Source organism: Oenanthe melanoleuca, chromosome 1 (assembly GCF_029582105.1).
Source record: "Oenanthe melanoleuca isolate GR-GAL-2019-014 chromosome 1, OMel1.0, whole genome shotgun sequence".
NCBI lineage: Eukaryota > Metazoa > Chordata > Aves > Passeriformes > Muscicapidae > Oenanthe > Oenanthe melanoleuca.
The window spans coordinates 63,749,362-63,769,023 of NC_079333.1; the positions used below are offsets into that span (position 1 = coordinate 63,749,362).

Consider the following 19,662-nt stretch of genomic DNA (forward strand, 5'->3'; position numbering starts at 1 on the left):
GATTTAGACATATAAGCCTAAATTCACCAAAATATAACATTGTACTGGTCTATAGAGCTTGTTATTAAGGAAGCTGTAAATAATACAATGTTAAAAACCTTAGTACATTTGTTGAGGTTTAAATGCTACATGAATGAATCCTGCGGATCAAAGTCATGCTTTACTGTGCTCTAGATATGTACAGAGAAGTAAAAATTGTCACCCTTATCTAAAGGATCTTCTTGTGAACATATTTTAAAAAGCTGGGCTTTTGAAAGTGCTGGGAAAGTTATAAGGCTCTGTGGGATAAACAAGAACACGTAGCTTGGATTAGCTGTCTGCTGTACCCACTGCCTTCTGCAAAAGTATTTGACTGGGTTTTGTTGATTCCTGCATGGTCGTAAAACCCAGATTTTTAACAGAAACAGAAATCTGTTTCAGTGAATCTATTGAAATGGATATGCAGGAAGTTCAGGACTTCAGGAATTGATTGACAGTCAGCACAAAAGACACTGTAGCCAGGCAGGATAGGTACTAGGAGCTGGTAACCTTGTGAGCGGCTTTAAGTGAAGCTGTGACAGCACAGTTTAGACTTAATTTGTGAGTAGAAAATGGCTGACAAAAAGATGTGAAGTAGGAGGGATGAGTAGCAGCCATCTTAATACTTAACCTTCTATTCTTTTGCTCTTGTGTTCAACCAGTAGGTGTTACTTTTATCTGTGACAAAAACTTCTCTATTTAAATAAATGTTCAATGAAGCTCCTTCCTTCTTGATGTATTACTTTTCCTTTTTAAGAAGTAATTTTTAGGCTTTTTCTGGATAAGGCCTTTAAAGATATATTGTAGTAAAGTGCTGTTTTCAGCTTTTTTCAACCTCTTTTAGCAGAGGATTAATGTGAACCTAAAGGTATCAGTTAAGTTTGGTGGTTGTTTATCATTCTTTTGACTTATGCAGCTGATATAGATGTTGGGAGGCTACAGAGCTGTTTTGCACATCCTGTCTTTGCATCCATTTGGCCTGCAAAGGCTGGGGAAAGGACTTTGAAGGGAATGCTGTTTTCTGCTCTGCTTGCCTAAGGAGAAATTGTGCATTTCTAGGCACTTAAAATTTCTGACTCCAGATCCATGTGTAGACTAATAATATAGCCCATTGATATTAGGGTAAAATTTTTCTTATCAAGAAAGGGTTCTGCTTAGCCAACTTGAGCAAGAAATTTTCAGATGTTTTTTCCTAGTTATCAGTTACAAAATAATGCCTTGCAATTCTCCAGGATGGAGGTAAATGCTTAGAGTTTATTTGAAACCTGGTATACTGGACAAACAGCAGGAAGAACTTAAATGCAGATTTTGTATATAGAGATACTATAAATTTGAAACACTGGAGTTAAAGCAAATGTGAGATGTGTTTCACTGTTCTTCCACAAAGGGGTGCAATAGTGACATGTTAGAACAAAGGCCTAGGTAATGTTTAATGCTAATGATGACAACTGAAAAATTTTATTTTACACATTTTTCTCTTAAAATCATACTTTTTTGTTTTGAACTTATATGTAAAAATTCAGATTTTTGTTTAGTAATTTCTAAGATGCTTTTAAAAACAGTATGTGAAATTTAAAAGTACTTCAGGCTGCTAAATGGTTCAGCTGCCAAGCACCTGAAGTTCAGTTTGTTAAATAAAGCGATCTTCTTGTGTACTCCACTATAAAAAAAAATTTAGCAATTTAAAAAAGAAAAAAAGATATCTGCAGGTTCTGTTTGAACCAATTTTAATTGCCATGTCTTTCATGTATATAATTTTGCTAACTGCAGCTCAGTTGTTGTTTGTTTAAGAAGGCAGTTAACTGATGCAACCTCTTTCACAAAACTTCATTGAACAGAAGCCAACTTTTTCAGCCTCTGCACCACCCGTTTTTATTAATTCTACTTTTTCATAAAGAGTGGTGGGCACAGGATAAGAGTTTTTTAAAAATCGCCCAGAAATGGAAACTGTTTACACACATCAATATAAATTTGTGATTTTTTAAGATACACAGTTGTTTCTGAAATTGCTTTTAGAGTAAGTTTTGTTTCTGCTGTATTGAATTCGCAAGAGGCAGTGCGTACTTTGACTGCTGGGCTACATGAATGTTTATTGCCTATCAAACCAGCTAAATAGCAACAACAGTTGAACTGCTATAACCTCACCCTCATCTGCTTCACTCATTTGCACTTTCCTATTACCATGCAATGATCTTTTCTTGGGAGGTTGTGTAAAAACATTTACCCTTGAAGCCTGTATCCCATATAATCTTGGTTTCTACTGGGAAATATGTTTTAAGGTTATGTTTTGGGAAGTAATTGTGGTATGATAGCACAAGTTTCCTAGGTTTCCTAGGGATATTGCAGTAAAAATACAAGAACTTACTGGGGAAGCAAGTGTGGTTTTAAAAAAACCGCAATTCTTTAAATGGTTATCAATTAGTGATAATCAAGGTTACATTTTTCTTAAGAAATGACCAATTGAATCATCAGATGCTACAGTTAAAAATACAATCTTTCAGTCATGTTGCACGCTTGCCTTAATGTATAAAGCTTACTACACCTGTGTTTACATTGCAAATTTCTATGACTTCTGTGTTTTTTAGAATTGTATGCTGTCAATTATATGAAATATACCTGGAACATTTCTTTGTCTTCTGCTGTTTACAGGTAGCAAAACAGAGATTGGTCTTCCTTCTGCATGGAAGTGCAGTACAGCTTGCTCTTGAATGCTTACTTAGTCTGTGCTTTCTTGTCTGTATTTCTTCTTTAATCATGTATCAAAGAAAGCATTAAGGATGAAGGGTATGCAAGAGCTTTTGCATGAAAACAGTGCCTACTTATTTATTCTTTTCACACACACCCCTAAATGCAACATTTTAAGGTATCAAGTTAATCTGGGAATAATAACCTCTGTGTACGTGTATGTGGGTGTATATCAAAAAAGCTCTTTCTTCTTTGTTTTGTCTCTTTGTTTTTTAATACTGACTTTGTGGTTTTACTACTGTGTTTTATAGTCTTTTCTTCTTGATCAGAAAAAGTTCTGAAAAAGTTTTGCGGATGTGAGACTTACTTGCCTGAGACAATGCCTATAACTAGCATTAGGGAAGAGAGAGGAGTATGTGTTACATATTTTAAATTTTTTTAATCCTGTTAGAAGGTTGGATTTTTTTTGTGTTAATTTAACAGAATCAAGTCTTTCAGAGCCTTAGTTTCCTGATGCAGTTGAACCTGTATACCAGCATGTTACTGCTGAAGGTGTGTGTAAAGGGGGTGTAATGGTTCTTCCTGGTTATGTGCTGTTCCTGCTCCCTGTGCTTGCTCTTGCATTTTTCTTGGTGCAAATTCAGCACACTGAGCTGGTGGAAAACAAAACAAAACAAATCTCTCCATTTCTACACACCCCATAAAATTTTATATTGGCTTGGGGGAAGTTAGCAAGTTGCATTGATTATTACTAAATAGGATTTTGGTTTGTTTGGGGTTTTGTTTAGTTTGGGTTGTTTGTTTTGGTTTTTTTTTTCTCTTTTTGCAATGTTAATCTACTCAGCTCTAGGTTTGGCACAAGGAAGTGCATGGGGCCATGTGTCTCTTAGCAGCTGTATTTTTTGATTGGTCAGCATGAATGGAAGATGTTTTAGTTGTACAGCAATATAATCTTTACAGCATGCCCTAGAAATAATTTGGTAAATTATTGTCATAAAATCTTGAGCTGATGTATTTTCTAGTTTTCAGTTGCAAATTTGCTAGTTTCAACTTTGATGTCTGTCTTATTCTTCTAGGTCCGATTCTATGAAGTAGTCCATTCCTTAAGAAGAGAGCTAAGTGATCTACAGATGAAAAAGGAGAGTCTAACAGAAGAACTAAGTGGGTACAGATCCCAACTGAAGTGTCTGGCAGAGGTCTGTGCTCCTTAGTTATCTCAGTTCAGAAACTGAATACATATATTGCAAAAATCTCGTTCTCCAAATCATTATTCATGTATGAGATATAAAAGCTTTTTTGCTGTATAAAAATTATGGCAGGGAGAAGAGAGCAGTGAGGGAGAGAAAGAGGAAACAGTTTGTATTACAGATAGCTTTTTGCTATGGCTACCCTGCAAGATATGCTCATGAGACTGTTCAGGGTACTCTCTTAGCAGCTTGTTGTGCTTTCTGAGGGCAAGATTTGAAGGTGGGGAAGCTGGACAGGAGATCTGTCCAGCAGCAGCTGAAGACACCATGATGGTTCAGTGCATAGTTTTTGAGATGAGGATGTCTCGGTAGTAGTTTCCTTCAGCTTTTATTTTAATGTTATAAAAATGTACTTTTAAAAGTTCTTTGGAGTTGCATCTTCTGTTTTTTTTTCCAATTATTTGTATTTTAATTTTCCTATTTGTTTCTATACTAAAGTAAAAGGTCAGTTGATTTCAGGTAATGTGTAAACACCAGAAGTAGAGAAACAAATTATACAAGTATTTTTAACTTTTATTTTTAAAGAGCTAAGGAATTGAAACAGTATAAGGAGCATGTTTTTTCTAATATATTTATCAGCATTTATATTATTCTTGGCATGTATATAGCTAGGGTGATTTGTATTTTAGTTTAGTTCTGCATGAATCTGGAGTTGGGATGACAGTTTCAGATACTCAGAGTATATTAATCCAGGTCATGGCTAGCAGAGAGTTAAATGACACTGTCATTTTACTAGTTCTGAGAATATGTTTTAGTTATTGCCTTTGCTTACAGAATAATCAGGTGTAAGGAGAAATGCTTTATACAAAGTTTATCTTTTGAAATTAATGTACTTTCATTTCTCATTCTGATTGAATTAGATAAAGTAGTCAATAAAATATGCGCATTTACGCATTCAGCATTATTCAGTGTCACCATCTCTGGTCATAATTGAGATTAAACTAATCCTGTTAATTTTTCTCTTGCATAAGCATTTCCCTTCATTGTACATTTAACATGCTTTGATTTAATAAAATTGTACAGGAGGATTTCAGCCTTTGGGATTTGATTGACATCTATTAACTTTTGCTGAAGAAAATTAATAAGATAGTTGATAACAATAATTAAAGTTCTGCTAGAAACAGTTTTCTTGGGATATTGACCTTTCTTTGATATAGACTTCTAATTTTGTTCTTTTTGCACCACATGGTGGCAGTATCCACCTTTCCCACTGATCTGTTTCTCAAAGTTTGAAGTGCACTGTGCTTTTATGGAGAGGCTTAAGAATCTCTGTGTTTTGATTCTGGCAAGTTCAAGTTTGTGGCTTGCTGAATGTCACTGTAACAAGGTACCTCAGAAAATAAGGCAAGAGGAGCATCATCAGGATGTGAGGGTACTTTAGAATCTCTAGTATTCTTGGTGCACAGGAGCTGACATACCTATTCATCTTTTGCAGTTTATGAAAACGTGACGTAACGTTTTTGAGTTCTTCACTAAGGTCAAGCATTTTTGCAAGGAAATTTATCAGGAAATAAAGTTTTGTTCAAAGCCTTACCTAAGCTCTTGCACTCTTCTGCTGGATTTTTTTTTTTTTGTATTCCAGTAGTTCTTGTTTTTCCAGGTACATGAAATATAGTTGTTGAAATTTCTTGTCTGTTATTTAATAATTTATACTCTTCAAATCTTTTTTCTGGTTTTTTTCCCAGTATTCCATAAATTTTAAGTTTTCTCTAATCAATGCAATGTTTCTGTTCTTTGTGTAATTTATAAGTCTGTTCTGAGTTTAAAACTTCTTTAGGAAACTAGTAATACAGAATTTTGAAATACAGTCATCACTGAAGTTATGACAATTGGTTTTTGGGTTTTTTCTTTTTTCTTCTGTGAGAATAAGCTTTTTTCTACAGTAAGCATTCCTTCTTTTTTCTACCCTTGCAGATAATTAAGGCTCTTCTTAATGAGTTTCAACACAGGTTTCTTCCTTCTTTTTGGGACATAGAAAGGAACAAAAAAATATGCTTAGGCTAAATCTTGAGGGAGGAGGATTTTGTTGGCTTTTCTGGTTGTTTGTGGCTGACAAACTAGATTTGAGCAGGTTTTATACCTGTACATATTCACCCTGAAATAAAGTAATAAGAAACATGAGACAATTTGTTCTAGATTCATTGGAAAGATTACCTAGCCAACCAAGAATTGAAAAAGTTTGAAGGAGAATTTGAATTTATCTTAATAGGTTGTCAACTTTAGGAAAATTTAAAATGAAATTTTAAAACTTACAATTAAAATTTTAAATTTAAACTGAAATTAATTCATCAAGTAAGACAACCATTCTGACTCTAAAACTTTGTAAACTTCTCTTGGTGTGCTGCTGCTCTTAGCCCTTAAAGGCTGCTGAATCTGTAAAACAGATCCGGTAGGGTAGGGAGCTGTTTTTGACAACTGGTAGCAGAAAATGATTTCTAGCACTGGAACATGGTCTGATAAAATATATTTGTTCTGCTGCTTTCTGTTTTTAAAGTGGTCAGTGTAAGTGGCTGTGCTGTACAGCTAAATGAGTGGCTCTTTGTACACAATTGTTGCATCTGTGATTTAGATCAGTGCAGTTCCTCTGGCTCCAGGTACAGCAGCCACAGCCTGGGGGGAGGAGGTAGAACTGGTGAAAGCCATGTTCTTTTTCTGCTGCCTGATTTGTTACTAAATGTATGGTACAGGCTTGTTTTAGCCCTCTTTTTACAGTGCTCTGTATTTCAAGTATAAATAATGTTGGCACCACCAGCTTTGGAGGTAAAGATAGAGGAGGAAGTCCAACTATAGTGGTGTATTACCAGGAGCTTCCCAGAAATAAAACCAGCTTCTGATGTGTGCATTCCCATGCTGAACATCAGTTTACTATTTTCAGAGTTGTTTGTTTCCAAAGTGGTTAGAACCTTCCCTCAAACAGATGTAATTTACTGCTAGTTGGTTTCTCTCAAGGCTAGGAGAGTGTCTGGGAAGGAAATCTTGTTTTTCTTTGTACCTCCAGAAGATTAATTTTTACTTTCTTCTTCTGGCTGGAAGTCTCTTGGCAATGTTTTCGTGGAATTTGGTATTGATACAGTTTTATCAGGGTTCCCTTTTCTTCAGTTATTTTTTGTATAAAGTTGCCTTCAGGATTTGCAATAAAATTTATAGCATGAGAGTATCTGAAATCTGTGGTTATCCTAAAGACAAAGCTGGTTATGTGTATGTCAGGTTTTGCTAGACATAACTAACAATTTTCCCTGTGATAATGTTTTCCAGCTGGAGTGAAAACATTACTATAGTCTTCAAAGAATAAATAAGCTTTTGTACTCAAAGGATCACTTGGCACTAGATGTGTCTGAATATTAGAAAACTGAGGCTGTTGTTGCTACTCCAAGAGGACTGGGATCCCTAAAGAGCTTGCATATCTGTAAAGACTGTACTCTAGAACCTTCCCTCAGCCCCCTGACACCACTTCTACAAGCAGTGCCTTGATCGTTTGGTCTTCACAACTCTCTTTAGACAGATGAGGTCGTGGTCTTAGGTGAAGTTTTTTTTGTGTTTTTTTTGCTGTTGTTAATATTGTTCAGGAGAACACCTGCAAAGATGATGCTCTACTGTGAGCTTGAGGCAGCAGTTTAATACTTCCAAGACTTAAGGAAATTTCATATCTATGAAAATTTCCTCTTCTATCCAATACCTTTCTACTCTTTTGATACATAGCTGTGGCTACATGGACTGCTAGCTGTGGTTCAGAAGTACGAGATGGTTTGATTATACTGCTCTGTAATGATCTCAAGGATCCTTTTCACCTGAGAATATTTCACTGAAAATTCTGGTAAGCTCAAGTCCAGAGAAATAAACTTATTATTCCTCCACTTTCTTTTGCTATAGAAGCACTTAATCCAAAGCTTTTCTTTCATATGTTCCTTACAGAGTTTCTCTACTTTGGAGTAGCTCAACATTTTTGTTTATAACTTTTAGTGGCAAATAGTGACCAATTTCATATCTGCATGCAGAGTACCAATTTCATAGCTAGTTACTAAAGAGGTATCTTAGTTATCCAATATAGCTTCTTCCTGACATTGGGCAGTTGTATTCCAATAATGTATAGACCAGTAATTTTTGAATGTAGAGTATGTAAACCATTGAAGCAAAATGTCATCTTTACAAAGAAGCAGCACCTCATTCAAGTAGGAAATTTTTTGCACATCACATTAGTATAGTAGCTTTACATTTGTCTCGGGTCTTTAGGATATGAACAAAGTGCTGGCTTTTGTAAGTGATTCTTCAAAGATGAAGATCTTTGGAAAAAGAAAAACTTTTTAAAAGCAGGATCACTTTCTTTCACAGGCTTATCTGTAGATGGTGTAAAGAAGTCATGCTGCATCTGCTTGATTAATCTATTCCCTGCATTTCTGTTTATCTTCTTATCTCCAAAGGCTTTTTGAAACATCAGCTAATCCCTATCAGGTATTATATGCCACTAATTTAATTCAAAAAGTATGTCACCTGGATTTTGCACTTGAAGTTCAGATAGTGTTTATTTCAGTGACTGCTATAAACTGCTGCTCATTCCAGATTGAAGATAGCAGTAAAGAATAATATAGTTAAACTTAGGTCTACCAATAGATCTTTAGTTTCTCTATCAGTTTGGGGTTTTAAGTGTTGCAGATCAGGCGAGCTGAGAATATTCTTCTGAGAATATTCTTCTGAGAATATTCTCAAGCTGAGAACGTCATTGGTGGACAGTGTTTGTAAACCAAACGAAAGCACTTCTTAGCTGACCCATGCCCTGTGGAAACCACCTGTACTGGCTAATACTGTGGTTTTTCAGCAGCTCTGTCAAGAATTTCGTTAGGTATTGGTTGCTTATGTGTCTCACACAGGACAAGTTTGGCTTTTCACTTGTTTTAACCATCTCATCAGTTTGGGTTCCTGCTCGCTGCAGAAGCAAAAATTAGTAAGAGGCTGAAGAAAAGCCATGAGGTGTTTGGATTATTATGGCCATCACAATCAGTATACAGAAGTTCTATTTGTCCTTTAATTTTTTAAGGTTTGTGGGCTTACTTAAGCCAGTATTACTTGTTGGTATTATTTCCAGAACCTCATTTCTGTCCTTGTAAGAGCTCTTACATTGATTATTCTAAGAGCCCCTTTTTTGCTGGAGCAGGACAAAACTGTTCATCAAGATATTCAAGCTGTCTTTTGAAGATAAATGGAAAGATAAAGCTGTTCCATTGCAGGGATCTTAAAATCAGTTCAACTTTTATGGACATTGTTAGAAACTAAATTAATTTCATCACATGCAAAGCAGGGCTTCTTCTGCCTAAGCACAGGCAGCTTGGTTGTATGTTGTTATGGTTGTATGTATTGCTATGGAAGTCCAGAAGCTTGTGTATGTGCTACCTGGAGATGTTCATACCACATAAGGGGTTTTGTGTGTTAGCCTATTACTACTTCAATATCTTAAGATGAGGTAGAGAAAAATCAGTGTCCTGTTCAGTATAATTAGTATTTCTTCAGGAATTATGTTAAATCTTAAAAAACCGCACATGACAAACCCCTCTAATTAAGGTAGGTCTTAGTATCATATTTCCAGAGCAGAATTTAACTTTCCTTCCCTGGAATTCCCATATTGTTACATGACATTAACATGACATTAATAAAAGATTTATCAAATACAATTCAAAAGTAAGTTTAGGTGTCAGGTATTAGAAGGTGATTTTGCAGACATTTAGCTATTCTGTTAATTGTTGCTTTAAAGTTGTCTATGGCAACTTTATCTGGAGGTTAACCAATTTAATTTTATACTCCTGGTAGTTGTCTTCTAGCTGCCAGATAGATAAAAGTGTAGGAGCTTCAGTAGCCCACTTAATGAAGGGTCTGTGAATTCCAGCATGGTATTAGCAGCAGAATGGCATGGGATATCCACAGAATTGTATTTTGAATTGAATCTTTCAATTTGCACTTAAAAGTTAAGTGCCCTTAACCAACATTTCCTGTTGCAAGATGAGTCATGTTTGCACTGCATAACAAGGTACTCGCATCAGTACATTACATATTTGAAACTTCAACTAACTTGTCCACAACACCTTTTAAAAATATCTGACAGAGACTACCACTATAATAATGCCATCTTTATAAATAATGACATGTCAGCTGATTAAAGAAGAAGATATTTTGTAGTTTGCTTAATGCTTATGCATTAATTAGGATAAACATAAAGCATATATACCAGTATGTGTTAGGATGAATAACAATCATGTCTTTACATGATGTATTTTTAATGGTAGACCATGCAGAATCCTCATGAAAACTGTCTGGGTGTTGTGATTTTTGTGATTTGTGACCTAAAGTGATTTTAATAAAAGTGAAGATAAGTAGGTATGTGAAATATAAAACAAAAAAAAATCTTTTTTATCAACAGAATAGTTACGATATGGTTAGTAGATTAGGGAGCTTTTCTGTAGTGTCTTACAAGTATTTAGGTGTGTTTTTTCAAGAAGGCATTCTGTCAGTCTTTCAGTTGATGATGTCTGTGAAAGTTTATCAGTGTCCCTCTGTCATATACTCCATATATGCTGTTGCCCTAAACTTTTCTTGTCTGTTGAAAACTAGCTACACAGTTGTCCTCCTATAACTGTATAAAGCATAGCTTTCAGCAGTGTTGAAAAATTATGCATTCATACAGTGTCTTTCACTGCAAAATAAATGTAATTTGCAAATGTTAAATGCTTAGTTTAGTAATGACATCTTAAGGCTGTGCTCACCTTCAGTTAATAATATTGTGATGTCCATTCATAATAATCAGATAGAATAATTGTTTATCAAGCATCCATAATTAAGCTTGCTATCAAACACAGCAGTAAAAAACTGAACTCAGCAGTATTCTAGGATGTAGGATATGGAAAAAATCTAGGTGCTGGGGGTATTCTCAACTTTTTAACAAGCAACTCATTTTGTAGTCTATCAGCTTTACCTTGTATAAATGAATGAGTGTTATTTTGGTCGTTCTTGTGAATAAATTGCTAACTAGTATAGTATTTAGGACAAATAAGTAACATAGGTTTGTGAAAAAAGTACCTATGTAGTAGAAAACTGGAAAATGGAGTCCAGATTGGGGATTAAGGTATGAAAGACTGCTGTTTCTATGGAGAGTTGGAGGGAATGAGTGTGATTAGGAAATCTGTTAATCTTCAAGGGGAATACCTAGTATTTTAAAAGATAAATACTCTCTCTCTCTGTTCTCTTGCTTTACTTTTGTTGTTTTGGTTTCCAGAATAATGTGAGGAGGAAAAAGATGGCAAAGTAGAAATTAATGCTGATGGACCATTAAGTAAACTTTTTTATTTTATTTTGTATTTTCTTCCACCAACGCTTCTCATTATATGACATAGGTTACCAGATACAATAGCTACAATTTGGGAATAACTGGCTGAAATCTTTCAAATAATGACAGATGTTGCTAAACTTGCTGAACAAACCACCCTCTTTCTTTTTTTTGTTCAAATTAACTAGCAAGTATCTTCTTAACTATCTTAACTTGTTTGAAACTGTTGTAAAGTTGGTGTGACTTTGTGCTCGTAGTATAGGTTTGCAGACCACCAGCTGTATATATGAGGATTACTGATCTTGAAAGTTATGCTAATGGACAAATGCATTGGAAAAAATAGGTATATTTAATCAAGTATTTGTAATAAGGTAAAAATAAGTTGAGTATGGATACAGCTGGTTACTTTGTGGTGTGTTAAATTTCCAAATACTGAGACAAAATAAAGCATTATCACCTGAATATTCATAAGAGGTTTTCACAAAACTTAGTTGGTGATTAAGTAAATATCAGTGCAGCTGTGATAATTTGAAAATGTCTCACTTCCTAGAGCTATGAAGATGAGAGGAGGTGTCGCTCAGAGCTTGAGGTCAGATGCCAGCGTTTGACACTGGAACTGGCTGATACCAAGCAGTTGATTCAGCAAGGTGATTACAGACAACAGAACTATGACAAAGTAAAATGGTAGGTATCTCTAAAATTCAAGTGTTTAACTAACATACAAGTGTTAATAAAGATCAGCCTTGATTGACCAGAGTTCTTAGTTTTATTTTTGACTTACACCACAGATGACTTTCTTTACTTCATACACTAACGGTTCAATTGCCTCCATAGTATATTGCAGACATAAAATGAGCAACATTCTGAAAACCAGTGCATCAAATTATCTTCATAAAAGTTTGTATTTTCAGATTTACTGTGTTTTCAGCAATGCCTAGCAGTCTTATTGCAGCTAAGGAAGTGGGAGCTGTTGATGGCAAGCATCTTGGAACAAGTACTCTTTTTTTATTCATAGTTTAAAAGCAATAATCTAACAAAAGGCCCTATGCTCTACTCTGTGCTGCTTACAGAATGAGTTAGGAGGGCAGGACCTTGGGAATTAATATTTACAACTTAAGATATCCTTGAAACCATAAATTTGAAAGGGCTGTTAGGAGAACTCTGGCAGATAATCTTAGGATTACCTTAGTGAATTGGTTTAACTGCAGTAAGTTCCAGTGTCTAGCTTTTTTAAAATACAGATTGTGCTGTTTTAGCCAATGTTTAGCCAATTTTAGCCATCTTGCAACAAGCAATTGCAAAATAGTGAAAATAGACTTCTTGTAAATATACTCATAGATGTATGCTTCACAGTCCAACTTCCAAATAGCTTTTTCAGTGTGCTCACAAGTACAAGAAATCTGGTCTTTGGCACATTTGTTGAGAAATGGATTCAAAAATGGGGATTATGAATAGAAGAGACCCTGTCAGCTCCTTAGTTGTTCATATGGAATGAACTCAGGCGTAGTTACTGACAAAAATGATTTTGCCCACTAAGTCATTTGAAGGGGAATCTGCCTTCTGGATTCACAGCATTTTTGCTTCACAGCTATATGTACAAAAACAACCTTAGAATCTGTCTGGCATCTTGTTGCAAATAGGATGGACTGGTGTTATGGTTTGTTTCCTATGTGCAACTGCATCTTAATAAGTGGATTGTAATAACTTTCATGTGAAAGGCCCCAGTGTTTAACAGTGAGCGTTTAAAATAGTCTTGAGCTGAGAAAAGCATGAATGAACGTGCCAAAACTGTATTTGAGAGAGTAGGTTGTATTCAGCTGGGTAGGCACAGACGAAGGGGAGGGGAGAGCTCTGTTGGCATAACTGCAGGAGGATATTTGGGAGCACTGCAGGAGTAAATCACTTCCAGACTTGTTTCTGCCTTTAAAAAACACGATGTCAAATCTAGTTCTGCTGTGCTACAGTTATCTCAGTTTTAAAACTATGCTATGCTTAATATAATATTGGTTAGCGATTTTCTAAACTGCAAGCTCATACTGGCTCATTCATTTCACTGTTCTGACAGGATGAGAGTGGAGGCACAGCGATGCTTCTTTGTGCATGCAGAAAGCACTTTTGGTCAGGACGCTGGCATAATTTTTGCAGATGTGTCATGTATATTTTAAACATGACAACCCACTCTCGTATCAAGGCTGTATGCTGGGGAGAATACCTACTGAGGACAAGTATACATTGCTTTCTGCTCTGTTAGGAGGATGGAAATGAAGTTGCTTCACTTTTTCATTAGATTTCCATGTCTGTAAAAGATTCAAGAGAATGTCATGGGATATAGCATCAGAAGCTTGATAAAGCTGAAACAATGGATAAGGGTACTTAGAGATCATTGCTAAGAGAAGAAATTTATAGCCTGAAGTTACACTAAAGAAGAGTAATCAGAGGAGAATGAAATAATTTAGGATGGGAGTTTGATATTGATTATGTAGAATTTCCTTTGTTTTGGCCTATTTAAATAATCCTCAATTGTTTCTTATAAAATTACACTGTTGCAGGTAACAACTATAAAAGGTTATAAAAAAAGTTATATAAATGTTATATAAAAGGTTACAAAAGGTCACCAATTTTTTTGTGAATGACCAATTGGAAGAAGTCAGTGTCGTGAACTGGAAGAAGGCTGAGGAATTAAACAGGCACAGGAATTTTGTTCTTTAGGCTCTATGCGTCTAATAGTTTAACTTCTCTTTCACAGTGAACGTGATGTATTTGAGCATGAATTGTCAGAACTCAGAAGAAACTATGAAATACTGGAGGTATCATACAAAACACAAACTAAAGAAAGAAATGACTTAGCAAAAGAGGTAAACATAAAGTTCTTACCTTAGTAATTGTGTATTTCTTCATCTCGGGAATTTGATTCTTTGTCTAATCATGTTTGTCAGGATCATGGAATAATTTAATTAGAGTGGTCTCAAGAGACCAGCTACTCCAACCCGCCCATGCAGTAAAGAGCAAGATTAGGTCAAGTTGCTTAGGGCTTTTCAAGTTTTTCATGTCTCCAGTGATGGAGATTCCACAGTCTTTTGGACAATCTGTTCCACTATTTGTCTGCCCTCTTGTGAAAATGCATTTGTAAAAACTAATCAATTGTTAAAGCTTTTTTCTGTTGCATCTTGTCCTGTCACTATGTACAGCCAAGAATATGGCTATTTTTATGTGTTCCACTTGGATAGGTGAAGATAACAATAATATTTTCCCCAGCCAGATTTCTCTTCTGAAAAAAATTCCTAGTATTTCTCTTAATCCCTTGTACATCATATGCTGCAGTTCATGACCGTCTTGGTAGAGTTCTTCTGGTCCTGCTTCAATATGTTAATGTATGTCTTTAGGACATTCATGTCATAGGATATAGCACTCCAAATACAGTCTCCCAAGTATGGAGCACAGGATAATGATTTTCTTTAACCCACTGTCTGCACTGTTGCTAATACAGCCTTGTAGCCACTTGGCCTTCTTTGCTGGGCACATTTCTGTCCCATGTTCAGTTTGTTCAACTGATGTTTGTCTATCTGATCTGTGTTTTGCCAGTTTTTCCATAGAGCTATTATGGGAGGTAGCTGAAAGACATGTAAAAGGTCAAGTAAATGACATAGACAGTGGTTCCCCCCTCCACGGAGCTAATATTTTTGTCAGGTTTGCTAGGTTTGGCCCTGGTAAGCCCAACACAGTTCTTTGCCCATCCCAATGGGATGGGGGAGAGAATTAGAAGAGTAAAACTCATGGGTTGAGATCAGACAATTTAATAGGCAAAGCAAAACCTGCGCACACACAAGCAAAGCAAGTCAAGGAATTAATTCCCCACTTCCTGTGGGCAGGCAGGGGCTCAGCCAAGGAAGCAGAACCCTGCAAGAATAGTATGGAAGATCTTTGTGTGTTAACACTTTAGCAGCTGAATAAATGCAACAGACTACTCTTGAGAGTATTCAGGGGAGATGGTGTTCCTTAGTGTCTCTGTTTAAATATCAATGTTATGGATAAAATAGTGACTAAAACTGCCACTTTAAAGGTAATATTGCTCTGTCTAATTTTACAGGTAGCTGTAGGGATTATCAGAAACATTAGGGAAAAATCTGAGCTTCTATTAGAAAATACCTCTATCAGTCTGAAGGCTTTGTTGGTTCTATTTATTCCTCAGTCTAGCCTTGTAAGAGGACACCAAAAGTCAGGTTTATTCTCAGCATACAACAATGGCCAAAAAAGTACTGTCCTGTACATCAAGTTTGTACGTACACATGAAGTACTCCAGAATAGCAGCAACAGTGGCTTTTTTCATTGACTTTTTACTAAATTAATCAGCGTAAATAAAGGTAGCACTACTTAAAACTAAAATACTGCCTCAAACTGTGTATTCCCTAAATCTCCTGGAAGATTTGTGCTGGGTTTTGTGTATACTGATACAATATCACGTCCTGGTTTGGAAGAACATCCAGTTGGAAGTATTTACACAATACTTGTTCTGGAGGAGGAGTATTTATACAAGCAGTAACTACTTGCTTTCTTTGTGTCCATGATGTCTGTTCACTATGGATATACATATAGCACGTTACTTGGAGAGATACCATGTTTACCTTTTTTTGTCTTAAATCAAGTGCAGAACGGGCATTTATACTTCACTCTGAGTGTGGTGCTCAGCAAGTGGGCTGATGGAGAGGAGCATGCCTCTGAGAGCACTGTTTTTATGTAAATTGTCATCTGTTTAACTACTTGCTCTATGTCTTTGTCTCCAGTATCTTCTCTAAGTAACCTTTAGTCCTTCTCTGACTTAGAAAAGGTGAATTCTGTCCAAACCATGTACATGATGTCTTTATAGCTGTAGGAGACATGTTTCTGATAAATTATTAGTTGATCATTTTTTGAACTTGGTGTGTGAAATCCTCAGGAGTTTAAATGGCAAAATTCTTAAAGAGGATGAAACTATTTTGTTATCATGATTATAGAGTTGGGCCACCTTGCAACAGTGCCCTTATACTCTTTGGCTGTTCCCTAACTGTGTTCACCTTGAATGGATGGAAACTACTCTCTCTCACACTACTTGGTGTAGGAAACGTGGCTGATCTGATGACAAAGGCAGCTGTTCTCAACATATTTTTGTTCCTACTTTGGCATCAGTTCAGCCTTCTGTAGCAAGACAACACCAGCTCTTCACCCTTGTGGTGGGCCTGGAGCATTGCCTTGTCCACAACAATCATGCCTTACATCAGCCCCAGAACTATCAGTTTTACCATTTCTTTATGGAGCAGTAATCAGCCTGGTGCCCTTAAACATTCACTGCTCTTCCTGAGAATGTTGTAGTCAATATGGCAGGTTGGCACCAAGATTCTCCATCAGTATTTCTGACACAACACTATTCAGTACCTCCACTGTTCAGTACTTCAGCACTATTTAGATACTGATGAAAGGAACTCTTTTTTCAGGTACCAACTACTGCAAATAAATAATGAAAACTCATAAAATTGTAATGTTATTTAAGTCTTTTTTTCAGCTTAAAGCTTCATCAACTTACTTAAACTAAAGTGTAAATAGAGTCTTTTGGTTCAAGTGATTTCCCAGAAGAGAGTTAAAATTAAATTGCAAATATGTGTACATAGGTTAAATAATTACCTTTAAATTTCTGTTAAAGTGTTCTTTTTAATACCTTTTATAGTTGGCAACAGTACAACAATCCCTCAACTTGTTGCAAAAAGATAAAGATTATCTTAATCGCCAGAACATGGAGCTTAGTGTTCGCTGTGCACATGAAGAAGATCGTCTTGAAAGACTACAGATTCAGCTAGAGGATGCCAAAAAAGCTAGGGAAGAAATGTATGAAAAATATGTATCATCCAGGCAAGTTATTGTCTGTTCACTTCTATCAGTAGATAGGTTATTTAACTGTTTTCCCTTGTTTCTTGCACAAATCCCATTTAATTAATTTTATTTTTCAGAAAGCTAACCCATATTTATGTAACTAGAAGCAGAATACTTTTCTTGGGTCATAATATGTATCACAAACATTTTTTAAAAAAACTTTATAAGATCATAGTAGTGGAAGTAAAGTTTCAGTATTGGAAGTTTATGGCAATTATTCTTGTAGGTTTACTCAGTTAATTATAAAACAAACGTTTTGTTTTCAGTGTATATTCATAAATCTTGTGTCCTGTATAACTACGAAGAAGTGTGCTAATATAACTCTCCTGATAGACAACTAAAACAAAAATTGTTACCTAAATGAAAATAGAAGGGCATTCTTGAAATTATCAGTTATGGAGCTCCAGCCTATATCAGAAGAGTTTTAAATATTATTTTTCCTTTCAATGCAGTCACTCAAAATTTTTTAAATTTGTTTTACATTTTTATATATTAGAACTATGTTCTCCCAGAACTTCTGTATTTTAAATAAAATATTAAGTCTTACTTTGAAATGGTATTTTAAGAAATCATGTTCTTTTTGGGTTTATTTGTGATAAACGTCTTTAATGTGTAAAAGGTCTTCATACACTATTTGCTATAGTGTGGCACAGTTGAGGAACAAGAAATAATTTTACTTTAATCTTGGAAGGTCAACTGAAATACAGTGTCTCAATAAAAAGAAAACCTGGAAAGTTTTCTTTATAGGAGGAAAAGGAAATAAAAGGAAAACCTGGACAGCAAGCATTCTCCATTTTAATATTTTGGGGCTTTTAGTTAATATGAGGGAGTTTTTGACCAGCTCAGATACTGATTTCTAAGAATTATAGGCTTTTCAATCACATGATTGGAAATCAAATTAAATATAAAACCTTTTACAGTTGTAAATGTACATATCTTCATAATATGCTTTTCTTTCCAAACTTCTGATTTTTACCAGTTGCTTCATTGCTGATTGATTATTCTTGAACATTAACTAGATGCTATAAAATTTTGACATTTCTCAACTGTTAAGTGCATACAACATAACCCTATTTTTATAGGAGAGATTTTTTATGAGATTCCTTATAATCTGTCATGAGCTTCCAAAGTTACAAAAAAAGTCAGTGTTTCTCTGAAATAAATTATTTTATCCTGATATCTTCTGATATCTGTTACATAAAAACTTTGTGCTTTAAATAATTTATATGCTATATTGACAGGATAAATTCTCAAATCTTGGGGTTTTTTGACTTCAGAAATCACCACTACATTTAATCTTCAATGTTTCTTGTGATGTTTTTTCCCTCATATGAGGTGCAGATAGTACACAAAGAAGTCTTGTAGTGGCCTGACAGCATTGCAAGTCAATAAATTAATCAATTCTTACCCCGTGATGAAGAAGAAAGTGAGAAGTTAAGTGGTTACTTAATATAAACACTCGAGTAGAGACTGACAAAGAAGTTCTGGAAGAATGTTAATGTTATATGATTAATCAATATTAAATTACTTAAAAATTTGTTTATTCACTGTTAAATATTATTTATTCCTGGTTGATTTTCATTTAGTTTATATAGAAACATAGGCTGATCAGTATTTTAAGTGATTAAGAGGTAAAGGAGGGAAGATTGAAATAAAATGTAAGATCAAGAAGAACTCTGCTCTTGCAAAGCTGTACCTGAAGTTTTGATATTTTAACTAGTGCAATATATTTGTTAATTTACAGAGACCACTATAAAGCAGAATATGAAAAGAGACTCCATGAAGAGTTGGAACAAATAAGGCTGAAAACAAATCAAGAAATTGAGCAACTAAGAAGCACCTCAAAAGAGATGTATGAACGTGAAAACAGGTAGGTAAGGTGTAGGCAGTAACCTAATTGGGGCAGAAATGACCAAGCACTGTTTTTTGCTTAGGTGTAATCCTATCTGATTGACACTTCGAGAGATGTTCAAAATGTAAGAATTTATGTTCAGTTGTAAAACTGATGGGAGTCTAAAATGAAATTATACTTGTACAGTAAGTGTATGTTGTTATATTTATTATTAAATGATGGATAGCCAACATTATCACCTGAAAATGTTTATTAAAATTCATATCCTACATAAACTTTGGTAGTTTGAAGTTAGTTCAGATGTGTCATATTAGTTAATTAATAAGGGATGACAATTTACCTGTCATGTTCTAGGGGCAGTCTTGAAACTGTGCCGGGAATTCAGAAAAGAAGATGTTAATGCAGAAAATAAGGCAGAAAAAACCCAAAGGAGATAAGATTTAGGCCTGTATGAAATAAATCTAATTGAGTTTTTTAATAGCATTGTGATTCAGAAAATAGGATTGATTTCCTGTAAATTATTGTAAAATTCTCATTTGAAGTAGATTCTAGTCCTGCAAAGACTTGCATGATGAGTTTGTATGTGTGCCATCTAGTTGAATACCAAGGAATTACGTGCACATGCATAAGCTTTTTAGGGACTTAGGGAT

At 35.1% G+C, this 19,662-nt stretch overlaps 1 protein-coding gene across 2 annotated transcripts in view; it reads left to right on the forward strand.

Annotated features, from left to right (window-relative positions):
• PIBF1 (progesterone immunomodulatory binding factor 1) overlaps nt 1-19,662 on the forward strand; it is a 103,690-nt gene that overhangs the window by 5,457 nt on the left and 78,571 nt on the right. For both annotated transcript variants that reach the window (XM_056483208.1, XM_056483218.1), the window contains exons 5-9: nt 3,780-3,899; nt 11,810-11,943; nt 14,006-14,114; nt 16,958-17,139; nt 18,905-19,030. In XM_056483208.1, the coding sequence (XP_056339183.1) occupies nt 3,780-3,899; nt 11,810-11,943; nt 14,006-14,114; nt 16,958-17,139; nt 18,905-19,030 (671 nt within the window). The remainder of the gene's footprint in view (nt 1-3,779; nt 3,900-11,809; nt 11,944-14,005; nt 14,115-16,957; nt 17,140-18,904; nt 19,031-19,662) is intronic.